This window comes from Microtus pennsylvanicus, chromosome 9 (assembly GCF_037038515.1).
Source record: "Microtus pennsylvanicus isolate mMicPen1 chromosome 9, mMicPen1.hap1, whole genome shotgun sequence".
NCBI lineage: Eukaryota > Metazoa > Chordata > Mammalia > Rodentia > Cricetidae > Microtus > Microtus pennsylvanicus.
The window spans coordinates 29,275,272-29,288,762 of NC_134587.1; the positions used below are offsets into that span (position 1 = coordinate 29,275,272).

General features: G+C 45.7%; 1 protein-coding gene across 2 annotated transcripts in view; it reads right to left on the minus strand.

Moving 5' to 3' along the window:
• Nucleotides 1-4,328, minus strand: part of Epc2 (enhancer of polycomb 2) — an 86,525-nt gene extending 82,197 nt beyond the window's left edge. For both annotated transcript variants that reach the window (XM_075985269.1, XM_075985268.1), the window contains exon 1: nucleotides 4,025-4,328. In XM_075985269.1, coding sequence (XP_075841384.1) covers nucleotides 4,025-4,177 — 153 coding nt within the window. In that variant the 5' untranslated portion in view covers nucleotides 4,178-4,328. The remainder of the gene's footprint in view (nucleotides 1-4,024) is intronic.
• Between the last annotated feature and the right edge of the window lie 9,163 nt (nucleotides 4,329-13,491).

Consider the following 13,491-nt stretch of genomic DNA (forward strand, 5'->3'; position numbering starts at 1 on the left):
ATGTCCAATGTTTCAATAACTAACATCCCAATGTCTTATTTAGGTAATACTTGGCATATAACACTTTTGTTGAAAAAAATACTTCATGTTTTTTACAATATCAACTTATAAAACTGTACTTTACATTCTATTATAAATCATAAAAAATATCAGTGCCTGAGTTAATTCTGAAGAGATATTAAGACTCAATATATTTCTTACACTGGAATATCACTTAAAAGACAAATGATAAAAATCAAGAAATAATGGGGAAAATTACAACTTTAAATGAGTTGTGTTCTTTTTCTTTGAAAATAAGCTAAAAGGTGCAGAGGACACTGCTATAAATTCATGGGAAGAGGATGCAGGAGGACAGTGAGTCTGAGGCCAAGATGGCCACAAACCAAGACTCTTCTTGTCTTAAAAACACTGTACATGCATGTACGTATGTATATGTATGTGAATGAATATTGAATCATGATTCATGTAGACTTTTGCTTGGGCATATAAAGATCTCTTTCACAGAAACCTGCTTATAATTATAACATAGTTATTTAACACAGAACAAAAAAAATAATACTTCGGTCACACCTATGTGTTCAAAAAAAACAACTGAGGGGGGCTGGAGAGATGGCTCAGCTGTTAAGAACATTGACTGTTCCTCCAGAGGACCCGGGTTCAATTCCCAGCACCCACATGGCAGCTCACAACTGTCTGTAATTCCACTTCCAGGGGACCTGACACCCTTACACAGGCAAAACAACAATGTACAATAAACAAATTAATTTTTAAAAACTGAGTAGCAAAATGGCCTCAAAATTAATAGGAAAAATGAAATCATATTTGGTTGTGTGCAACATCAAAGTAAAGCAACAAAAGAAGGCTTCTACAACCTCCTAGTTTTTGTTGAATTTTCTATATACATGCACACAGAGGCAGAAAATGTATATGAATAAGTACAAGAGTAAATGTCCACAGAAAAACAGGTCTCAATATTGAAAAGAGTATCCAACAAACATTTACCAAGCATATACATTATGTGCTAGGCACAGTTCTAGGCACTTGGAATATATTAATGAACAAAATCGGCAGAATATTACAAAAGTTATATTCTAGCCGGGCGGTGGTGGCGCACGCCTTTAATCCCAGCACTCGGGAGGCAGAGGCAGGCGGATCTCTGTGAGTTCGAGGCCAGCCTGGTCTACAAGAGCTAGTTCCAGGACAGGAACCAGAAGCTACAGAGAAACCCTGTCTCGAAAATCAAAAAAAGAGTCATATTCTAACAAGAGAAAAATCTAAATAATAAACGAGGATTGTTTCCCACACATTTCTTATACACTTAAGGAAACAAGGTGTCTGATATAATGGTGTCAATAAGAAGCAAACTCAAGTAACTACTAGTAAAAAAAGAGAATCTGAACAACAAAGAGCAAAGCAGAGCAGAGGAAACTGCTCAATGGAAGAGTCCAGAGCCCATGGTTCTATCCCAAGCCCTGCAAAAGAAAATAAAGCAGCCAAGCCAGACAGAGTTAAGTGATGAGAAAACCCAACTTAATAACTTAATAGTCTGAGCAAGTCAGTATCAGTTCTGAAAGTTCTCAGAATTTTAAAATATATTATTTACAAAAATTCTAATAAGTATACTAGTATAGATAATTCTGAAAGCTAATAAATATATATAATAGTATAGATAACTCGGGATCTAATAAATATAATAGTATAGATAATTCTGGGATCTATAAGAATCCTAAGTATGAAAGAATGGGGATTCTGACAATGGGGTTTTGCGTCATCAAAGGCAAGGATTTGATGACCATTACTATCTAGCCTTTATAGATAACCTAAAAGGTTATCTATAAAAAGAAAACTGCAGCAACTCACAAGGCTGTCATTACTAGGACTAAGAAATAATCATAAACCAGGAAAAAACTCAAATGTCTAGTAACAAGTACATATGGATTATATATTATTTGTAATTATTCAGCAATAAAAAGGAATACATGATGTATGGAACAAGAGAGCGGATTATTAATAGCATCATGCTGGTCAAAAGAAGCCATACACATATAGGCATCCTCCATTTATACAAAACTTCAAAATGCAGCGCCAATCTACAGTAAAGCAAGTTGATAGTTTCCTGGAATTATAGTCCCGGGATTAGCTACAGAGACAAGAACACTTTCTGAAGTTGGAAATGTTTCTTACTCTTGCATGTATACATTTGTGAAACCTCATTAAATCTTTATTGTAAACTGCTGCATCTTTCCCAACTTACAGCTCAGGAAAATAGATGTTTAAAAAATGTTTATATTAAAATACCTAGAATTCTTAGCACAGAATCTGAGATCTAAATATTCGACAAGCAATGATTTAAAAAAACAATAGCTACCACTATACAACATTCATGAAGAAACAGAATAACTGATAACCTGATTTTCAGGTTTGGAGTAAAAATAAATTACAGAGCTTTAGACCAAGCACCATGAGGAGCACTACTGGGATGAAGACTCAGGTCGACAATTGGCAAGCCTTAGACAAAAGACAACATAAGGAGGAGAAGAAAACAATGGAAAGACACTCACATGTCAAAAGAAATGGTTACGAGAAATATGTGGCCAGCACCGACAGTAAATGCTACCAAAAGCAAGCAACTTCTAAATTACCATAGCAAGACACTGCCAGAAGGTAGCTCAAAACTGAGTCAATGACTACCTAAGTAAATTTGCCAAACACGACTAAGCTCTAAATCTTAGGTATAAAAACTTGCCCTTTAAAAAAAAATTGGAGGTTTAAAAAGAGGCTTTTTTTTTATCTTTTATTGAAAACGTTAAGTCAGGTAAGCAAACACCAAAGAGAAATGTGATTAACTCAAAGCACCAACACAGTGAGGTCAGAATTCGAGCAGCCAATCAAAGACTTTAATGCATTTCCTGCACTATTAATAGTCAAAAGAGAAAACCAATCACAGAAACCTCCAGCTTTCTTTTGACAGTCACAGAAGCAAGGGAACCAATCCACACACACCCGAGGTTGACAATAAGGCGGGACTGAAGGTTCATTGAAGAAATTCTTCAGGGTGCAGTTACTATGAACTTCGCACGCAAGTAACAACACTCCAGAGTCGTAAACACTGTCAAACCAGAGGAAAGTCATTCTTAGGTAAAATTTAACCCCTGGGAAGAGGGAAACAGCATTTTTGCCAAAAAAAAAAAAAAAAAAAAGCATCCGGTGAAAAATGCAACTGTCAATGTGGACGCGCTGAGTCTTTCAACTTGGAAATGGCCATCTCGCATGCTAGCTACCTCCCCGGATGCTGCACCGAGAAGCGCGGGCCCGGAGGCTGGTTTCTAGCGCTCGGGCTCCGTCCTAATGCCGTGCAACCGAGCAGGGCCAGCCCGGCAGGCAAAGCCCGCGCGCGGTGCAGCAGCGGGCTCGCTAACGCAGAGTCCCGCTCGGGAGTCCCTGCTCCGGAGCAGGGTTGCACCGCTTCGTCCCGCCGCATCTCCTCCAGCGGGCAGCGCAGACCGTCATCTTGCCAGCACGGACCGTCCCCCTGCTAGCACCAAGGCTGTTTGTCTGGAAAAGGCTTTACTTTTCCTAAGCCATTTTAAAAGCACTCGAATGCACACAAAAATTTTTAAAATGTAACGAAAAGATCTCCTAGCTAAACGACTCCCCCTCCACCTCGCCATCAATTAAACCCGCGCCGGGGACCGGTCTACAAGGTAAACAGAGGCCGTACGCCAAGTGCGGCCCGGCGGAGCCCTGCGCCATTCCCGGCCGCTGCTTACGGCAGAGCCCCCTTACGGCAGCGTAAGCGCCGCCGAGAGCTAATCACAACACTGGGACGCAACAACATGGCGGCCGCGGGCGGGCGCTGCGCCGGCCGACAGGTTTACGCTACTCCGCCGGCGTAGGGTCCCGAGCGCGCAGCGGCAGCGGCGCCCTCCAGCGAGCGTAGAGCGCTCTGTGAATGGCGAGGCCCGGCTGACAAAGGGGAGGGGGGAGGAGGGAAGGGGGGGGTAATAAACACTCGAGTCCCTACCGATTCCTCCTCCTTCTCCATCCCGGTGGGCATCTGGGGCACGGCCCGGTTGATGGAGACGCAGTCGTTGAGATCAGGCATGTCCTTGCCGCGGTAGATGGGCAGCGGTTTGGCGGCGTCCAGCGCCCGCGCTCGGAAGGAGAGTTTACTCATTGTCTCCCCGCCTTACAGGAACAGCCCGGGCGGCGGCGGCGGGGCGGGCGGGGAGGGGGGGGAGCACTCCCGCCGCCTCCTCCACCTCCTTCCTCAGTGCAGCGCGGCCGGCCCGCTCCTCCTCCTCCTCCGCACTGCCCCCGGCCCCAGCATGGGCGCCCACCCCGCCCCAGAACAGCCCCCCGCCGCCCGCGGCCGCTTCCACACTCTAGATCCGCCGCTCGCCCGCCCGATCCGCTCCCTGCGCCATGGCCAACATGGCGGACATTACCACAGCGGCGGCGAGCGATCCCGGCAGCCCGCGCGAGAGCGCGCCCCCGCCGCGGGGACGCGCGTCGCCCTCTCCCTCCCTCCCTCCCTCCTTCCTCTCCCTTTCCCTCCCCTGCCTGCCCACCCACTCTCTCCGCGGCGCGGCGCGGCTCGGCTCGGCTCGGCTAGGCGCGCCCGGCCGGCCGGCCAGCGGGCGACAGGGAGCCGAAGCCGGGTGCCCGGCCGCTCGGCGCGCAGGCGGGGCGGCAGGTGCCAGGTGCGCTCGCCCGGGCGCCGGAGCAGGCGCCTCTGCCTCGGCCGCCGAGTCGTCCGGCGCGCAGGGCTCCCTCGGGAAGGCGCGGCGCTCAGGACCGCCCGCCCCAGGGGGTAAGGGGGCCGGGCCACCCGGGGCCACCGGCGGCCACTCGAGCCTGCGCTTCGAGAGCTCGGGTCTCCGGGGCGCCTGCGGCCGGATTCGCGCCCCGGGGTTGCGCATCCCGGGGAAGATACGAAAAGTCCGTTGCGGCTGCCCACGCCGAGAGGCACACAGCCCTGCTGCGTCTCGCGCCCGGAGGAAAAAAAAAAATCGGACAGCCCCCCCCCTCCTTCCGACTAAAACAGCGCCCCAAAGTTAGGCACCCTCGGTTTCACCGGGAGGATGCTAGTGGTAGCCTTGAGGATTTATGGTTTGAGACTGCTGGGCGCAACAAGCGGACTTGCACCTGTCATCCAAACTTCCCTAGTTATTTAGTGGATGGGAGGGAATTCTCTGATCTCAAAGAGGAAAACGCGAGTTCTTAAAGGTTCCTCTTGAAATCTTTTGCCAAAAATACTGGTTACTGTGACGACTCGAAGAGTTTAATAAAGTTCCTGAATCCAATTAACTTGCGTGTTACTGTGTTACAACTGTTGAATAATTAGCAGTAAGAGTCGTAAATACTTGAAGAAAGGGGCAGCTGAAAAAGATTATAGTCCAAAAATATATAGATAAGTGCCTGAATACTTGGAGAAAACGATACAGATGGTACAGGAGAGTAATGCCACGCTAATTACCAAGGGGCATCAACAGACAGTTGCTGTGACCGGTGAGAGGAAGGAGACTAGCTTTGGCCAGAAGAGGTAGACTAATATCTCCGCAAAATAATTAAATACAGCTACTGTTGACACAAACCTCTTTGTTGCCTAGTTTCTTAGTCTTTAAGCATTGCAGGTTTTTCGGAAAATTTCCACGAATTTTATCATTTTCTAATCATTGACCAAAAAACCTAACTCAAAAAAGGGTACGTAGATGGTTTGCTAAAGTCCAGCTGTAAAAACTTGATTTCTCGCTGGGCGGTGGTGGCACACGCCTTTGATCCCAGGATTCGGGAGGCAGAGAAAAGCGAATCTCTGTGAGTTCAAGGCCAGCCTGGTCTACAAGAGCTAGTTCCAGGACAGGCTCCAAAGCTACAGAGAAACCTTGTCTCAACTATGTTTCTTCATTGCCACCCGCTTTTTTTTCTACTTCCTTCTCTGCCTGCGTTTTTTCTACCCTTCTTCCTTCCCTCTTTCCCCTTTGTCTCCACCCTTCCCTTTGTAGGCAGGATGGTTAATCTGAACATCTAAATAACCTAGCCAGGTTGTCCCACCAGCACTTGGGAGCATTGTTCAAGGGGCTTGTTTTTACGTCCACTGTTGGGAACGGTGCAAACGCTGTGACTCCCTTCTTGTAAGCAATACCTTTTTCATGCTTGTGGATGTGTCCTGCTCTGGGTGCTACCCTCTGGAGTAGTTCCAATCCTTTGTAAGGAAGAACAAAAAGTTCTTAGATGGGGGGGGAGGGGGGTGTCATTGCTGAGTTCAGGCCTGAAAGGCAGGGGAAGATAGTAGTTGAAAAAAATGAGTCACCCGGGCCTTTTATCTGGATGCCTGGCCCTTCTCAGGCTCAGATTGTGTGGTGAAGTCTCAAGCTGCTGAAGCTCCCTTAATTCTTACAGCTCTACACTCCTCATAGGGACAAATACTGTCATGTTTACAAATAAGGAAACAAGTTACTAATAAGGCAGCTTGTCAAGTTCCAATACCACTAGTGGGTCACAGAGCTGGATTCAAATCTGGGTCTATCCTGAGTCCAGAACTCTGCGCTCACAGTGGGATACTTTAGGTGATCTGTTGACCGTCTAGTGTTCAAAAGTTTCCGACCCAAAGTTAATTAGTGAGAACTCCTAACCGATGGCAAGAATGGCATCTCCCCTTTCATCCCTATGAACCTAGTTCCACACCTCACACGAGGCAGGCATCTGCTGCGTTTGCCGATTGATAAGAACTCGTATCATGTCAGTTCCGTGAAGACCCGCAGTACTGCGGACCCTGATCCACCCCAAGCTGGAGCAGGAGTGTCTTCCTGACCTGGCATCAAGTTCATGGATGCTAATGTTTCTTCTTTGGCCTGCCCTGTTCTTCGGATTCTTACCTTTGGCCCTCAGAACTTTAGAAGCAGCAAGAACATCTTAGAGAAACTCTTTTTCCCTAGTGTAAAACTCAACCATGGGAACGGCGTGTGCATCATAGTCGGCTTGCTGTTGTTCTTTCGCTTTGAACACCTAACAAATTTTCCCCGAAGGCCCCTTTGCTTTTTGAGGCGTAGGCAAGGATCACAGAGCTAAGAATAAAACAGTTGGACACAAACGTCCCGATGCTCTTTCACCTGAGCCACAGTCTGATTGTGATCAGAAGCCCTTAGCTTCTGATTCAGTGCCCAAACCCAAATGCCTGTTTCACCTCTGAAAAGTGGTTTTAACTTGTCTACAAATGTTATTTATGGGCCGGGCGGTGGTGGCGCACGCCTTTAATCCCAGCACTCGGGAGGCAGAGGCAGGCGGATCTCTGTGAGTTCGAGACCAGCCTGGTCTACAGAGCTAGTTCCAGGACAGGCTCCAAAGCCACAGAGAAACCCTGCCTCGAAAAAAAAAAATGTTATTTATGATAAATAAAGTTTATTTCTACTTGTTAAATACTTTTGTTTGCTAGAGCTAAAGACACAGAAATCTTTTCAACTTCTGAAGTAAGTCCTTTTAGGAAACTTCTTTATCAAAATCTGTTTCAAATGGTTACTCAGCCTAGCCTACTCTAATTTCCATATACAATGCTTACGCACATGTATATGCAGCCTAGCCCACTCTAATCTCCATATGCAATACATATATACATGTACAGCCATCCTAAAAATCAGTCGACTTCAAATATATTCTGGGACAGTCCAAATGACAGTCATCTAGTTTAGCGAATGCAATATACAAGCGTCAAGAATTAGAACCGGTTTTATAACCATGCAAAAATACACATATTAAGTAACTGTAAAGAATTGAAATTATATGTCAGTTTCCATTTCCCAGTACCGTAATCAGGGCTTCCAAGTACTAGACAAGTCACTTTTTGAAAACAACCTTTAAACTAGTAAACACAGTTGCTATTCAGCGATCTCAGGGTTTTGCAAAATGTCACGTTGTTTGTAATTGATTCCAAGTCTCCGCAAACCCAACGGAAAGTTAATTGGGTTGGTATGTGGACGGCATCTCCACCCTCCCCCTCCCCACGTGCCTAGGAATGAACCTCGTACTAATAAAGCTTCCTTGTTCCCCGTATGTCATCTAATCGTGGGAGTCTGCATTCGTCACCATCAACTGGAATCGGTCCTGCAGTCCCAGTGCGCTTGACGGAGAGCTCTCTTGATCTTTTTGAGATGTTGGGAGAGAGAGACCGTGCTGAGGGGACACGTGACAAATACCTACTTCCACCCTCCACTTGCCACTGGGAACGTGAGACAGTAAATAAAAATCCGTCCCTGCGGCTCAGATACGGGAGCAGCATCTCCTCTCTCAGACCTGGTTGGAATCACAGGGTGCCACCTTGTGTATAAGCTGACAATTTCCTTCCGCGCTCCACCAAGCCTCCAGACGGACTCAAAAATAGTCGGCCCCAAACCCCTGCATCTCATTAACAGAGGAGAGACGGGACAAATTAATTGAAGGAAACAAATTTGAAAACACCCAACTCCAGAGCATCTACAACGCTTGATTTTAAATCTGACAGCCTGTCTCGTTTGTCTCCCCACCCCTGACCGGAAAACACACACCATGTCCCCCATATGGAATAGATTGACACCGTACACTCAGGCTTTTAAGTGGGGGAGGGGGTAGAAGTAATTAAACTCTTGTGATAGGGCTATTATTTTTTTACTTGATCTGTGTTCTCGCATGCCAGCAAGAGAGCTACTTAATATCGGGACTTTGATTTTCTTAGAAGCGCTAGGTTCTTCTGTTCCGCTGATGAATATGGTACTACTTATTTTAATAGCTCTGTTTGGAAAAAAATGAATTGGAGACCGAGAAATACAAGCAAAGTCATGAATGGTAAAATAGGGTCTCTTTCAGCGCTGCTACTTGAGGAAAACAATCTCCACCTTCAGTACTTCTCCCATGTAGCTAAGGCTACCGCCTCAACTCAGAGAGCTTCCCGCACCTTTTGTGTTTTTCCTACAAGGCATGGGAATGAAGAACCTGAGGTATTTCTGGCCGTAGCTGCAAGCCTGCTGCTGGATAGCTCTCCTGTAACAGGCTCATCTCAGATGCCTTCCCCAGTTTCCCCTACCGGCTCATCATTTTCTTAAGCACCCAGGAAAGGTAGCTGGGAAGATATATTCATTTATTCACATTCTCCCTCTCCTCCCCATTCCTGGTCTCTTTGACCATGAACAGGCTCAGAGCACTCAGCTCTCTGAGGTGGACAGTGTTAGCTGAGAGGACCCCATTGCTAGGAAACTGGGGCTCAGCTACTTTAAATCCAGCTCCTTTCCTCTTACCTGTTTTGTTTTGGTTTGGATTTTTAATCTCTCCCACTAACAAAGAGGTGGTGTTTACTATATAAACGCAGGTTTGTGAATAAAGTATGCAGCTGGAATCGTGAATTGAAGAAAACGGTGAATTGATTTAATACGAGTCATCGTGCCTTGTTGACCTTATTGTTGTGGTCCCAGAACATGGCGTTTGCAGGGTATGGAGAGCCCCCTGAATCCCACCATGAATCGTCAGGAGGCACAGAGGAAACTCTGTATGTCCAAATCAAAGGGCCATTTACTTACCTTTCATCTGCAGTTAGAGGAAACTTTGCTGGAAAGAAACACACCCCTGAAATAAAACGCTAATTATTTGCATTTTTACTGGCTTACCTAAGCAACTCACTCACCTTGCTTCAGAAAGAGGTTCATGTGGCATTAAAAGGTAGCTAACGTATATAGTACGATGGCAATTTGAACTCTAAATTCCTAGCATCCTAAATTATAAGCGTGTCAGTTTCACAGTTCACGGTGTTCATTAGATAATATGATTACTCCGGATATTTACCACTGCTCTCAATCAGAATGTGCAGGAGTAAACAGAATAGTTAGGTGGCGTGATATTATCTTAACAATATTTTTACAATAGACACAACAGGGTACCCTAGTGCTGTTTCCTATAGTGACCTTCCATGTAAAGTAGAAGAGTAAAATGAGCCTGGGATGTCTGGGGCTATGAGCACCAGCCCACACAGGTTTCAGGGTAAATGGACACCATGACCCCCAGACAATTCTTCATCAATGCGTTTTTCTCTCTACTGTCTCCTGATAAACTGGATTGAGCTGAAAATTGGGCTCTGTTCTTTTCACCTGAAGTGTGGTTCTCCTAAGTGCCCAATTACACTCACGGGCCTCAAATGACCATGTTACAGGGAATCGAGTTGGCGTTCTTCTCTGAAAAGAGCTTAACGAGGACCAGGGCTTCATCTCGCAGTGACCTGAGGGTGTGACCCCTGGCAGAGCCAAAAGGCAATTTGACCCTGGATAACTAAGGTAGGTATTGCCCTCTCAGGTTAGATGGCACTGGGGGAAGGGGATGCTGAAAAAGTGTTCTTGTATTTGCCATGGAAAGTTTCGGTAGCCCATCAGACTGTGCAAAGGGTAGTCTTGAAGAAACTGAGTTCACAGTACCCAGTATCCACTTTCCACTGGGGGACCAAGTCCTTGTCTTCCACACTTCCCCCAGGCTGGCATTCCCTCTAAGACAGATACAAGGGCCTGTGCCTACATGTGACCTAGACCCACTATCTTCAAATAACAGAAGTGGACCTGCCCTGCGAAGACAAGGGATTCTTGGCATAGAACTCATGTTATTAGATGTACATGGTTTTAAAGTCAACTATAATACGTGACAATTGCTTGAACCCACTGAGTCATCTCACGGGCCCAGAAAACTACATTTAAAACTTTTAAAGATTTATTTTATTTTAAATGTATGGGTGTTTTTCATGCATATATATGTGCACCTGGGTGTTTGGTGTCAGAAGAAGGCATTGGATTCCTGGGAACTGGAGTTAGAAGTAGTTCTTAGCCACCATGTGGGTGTTGGAATTGAACGTAGGTCCTCTGCACAAGCAACAAATGCTCTTAACTGCTGACCCATCTCTCCAGTTCCTAAAGCCTACTTTAGGCATGAAGTAAGGCTGGAATTTTTTTCCAAAATATCCCCTTAGTGGGAGAACTCTCAACCAATTCTCCAGCACCATATCTGCCTACATACCACCATGCTTCCTGCCATGATGATAATGGGCTAAATCTTTGAAACTGTAAGCTTGCCCCAGTTAAATGCTTTGTCTTATAAGAGTTGCTATGGTCATGGTATTGCTTCACAGCAATAGAACACCCACTAAGACCCCCCACAACTGTCAGCCTAAACAAATCCTTCCTTTCTAAAATTGCTTCTTGTGACCTATATTGTTGCAGAAAGGAGAAAAGTAACTATACAAGGTTCATTTAAAATGTAATTGTCTTGTATTTAAAACTTAACAAAATGAAACATTCTATCTCACCCTTGCTTTAACACCTCTTTCTCTGTGCCTTTTTGGCTCCTATCAACTAGCCAGGTGTAGGCACCAACTATTGCCACCATGGTGGCCAAAGATGGGTATAGAGGTTTCTTACTCATAATCCCAGCACTCAGGAGGAGGAGAGAGGAGGAGCGCAAGTTGGAGGCCAGCCTGGGCTACATAGTAAGACCTGTTTCAGTGGATGGAGAGGTAGACAGACAGACAGACAGACAAACAGACAGACGGACGAACAGACGGATGGACGGACGGACAGATGATGGATGGATGGTTGGATATGTTGGGGGCAGGGAGGCTATGAAGATAGCTCAACCAATAAAGTACAAGCATGAGAACCCAGCAACCATGTAAAAAGCCAGGCACTGTGGCACCTGCCTGTAATTCCCGAGCTGAGGAGGCAGACCTAGGAGGAATCCTGGGTACTTTAGCCACTTTAGCCACTTTAGCCAGTTGGAATCTCCAAGTTCAATGAGAGACCTGCCTCAAAAAAAATGAGGTAAAGGAAGCTAGGGAGATAGCTCGGTTAGAGCACCAGCTGCCCTCCCAGAAGGCCCTTCAATCCCCAGCGCCCACATAGCAACTCACAACTGTCTGTGATTCCAGCTCCAAAAGATCTGAGGCCCTCTTCTGACCTCCTCAGGCACCAGACACACAAGCGGTGCAAAGACATACATGCAGACAAAACGTCCTTACACATAAATTAATAAAAACATTTTTTTAAAAAAATGAGGTGGAAAACAACAGAGGAAGACACTTAATGTCAATCTATGGCTTCTGCATCAACATGCACATCTGTGTGCATATACTACTCACAAATACAAGTAAACACACACACATACACAAAGACACACACAAATATTCATGGCCCAGCAAAAGTGATGACCTTAGAATTTTGAATAAGAGAAGTATTTCTTTCTTAGGGAAAAAGTATATATTTATGGAGGTCCACTTGTATCTAAACCTTGAACCAGACTCTCTAAAGTAGCAGTTCTCCCCTTTGGGGAGAGTCTGAACAACCCTTTCACAGGGGTCACCTAAGACTATCAAAAAACACAGATATTTACATCATGATTCATAACAGTAGCAAAATTATGGTTATGAAGTAGCAATGAAAACAATTGTATGGTTGGGGTCACCACAGCATGAGGAACTGGATTAAAGGTCTCGGCATCATTGCTCTAAAAAGCCTGACTTGCCAAAACTTCTACTCCAGGTTGGAAAGCCACGCTTGTTACTTTTGCGGAGGAATTGGTTTGATTCCCAGTGATGACATGGCACCCCGAAACCATCTGTAACTCCAGTTAGATTCTAGGTTATTTGCTGTTGTTTGTGTTTGCATTTTTAAAGGATGATTTGTTTGTTTTTGCAACAGGGTCTCACTGGGTAGCTCTGTAGACCAAGGGGGCCTCTAAATCACAGAGATCCACCTACCTCTGTCTCACGAATGCTGAAATAAAAGACCAGATGTTTCTCTCTCTCTCTCTCTCTCTCTCTCTCTCTCTCTCTCTCTCTCTCTCTCTCTGTGTGTGTGTGTGTGTGTGTGTGTGTGTGTGTGTGTGTGTGTTCATGAGGGCCTGGAAGGGTACTAGATCCCCACCCCAGACTCTAGAGTTGGGGAGTTTGATATTCCAGACTTGTTCTGTGGTGCAGGGATCCAAGCTCCAGTCTTTGCAGGCTCCTAACGACTGAACCATCTCTCTAGGCCCTCGGCTTGGGCTTTTCATTTTCCTGTCATGAGGGTCAGAGACCGATTGGCTTACAGGATTTGTGACTAACTCTGAATGCCTTTCCAAACTGAGTTCCCAGGATGGAGGGAGTGTTCCCAGGTCTCCCCTGTGAAAGAGGCTACTGTTGAATACACATATTGTGTGTTTATTAAACCAGTTCCCGGGTCAGGTGTGGTGGTGACACAGGCCTATCACCCTAGTACTTGAGAGGCAGAAGCAGGAGGGTAAGGAATTCAAGGGCAACTTAGGATATGAGACCCATACTCCAAAATAAACAAACAAAAATAAAACAACAACAAACTAAAAAACAAAAGCAATAGAATCCTACTCACTGACCCTCTGACCTCTGTTATCAAAAAAGTTTGTTTGTTTGTTATTCCTTTTCCAGTCCTGTGACTTGAAGAAGTGTCTCACGTGTGTGCTAGGCAAGTCACTGCTCTT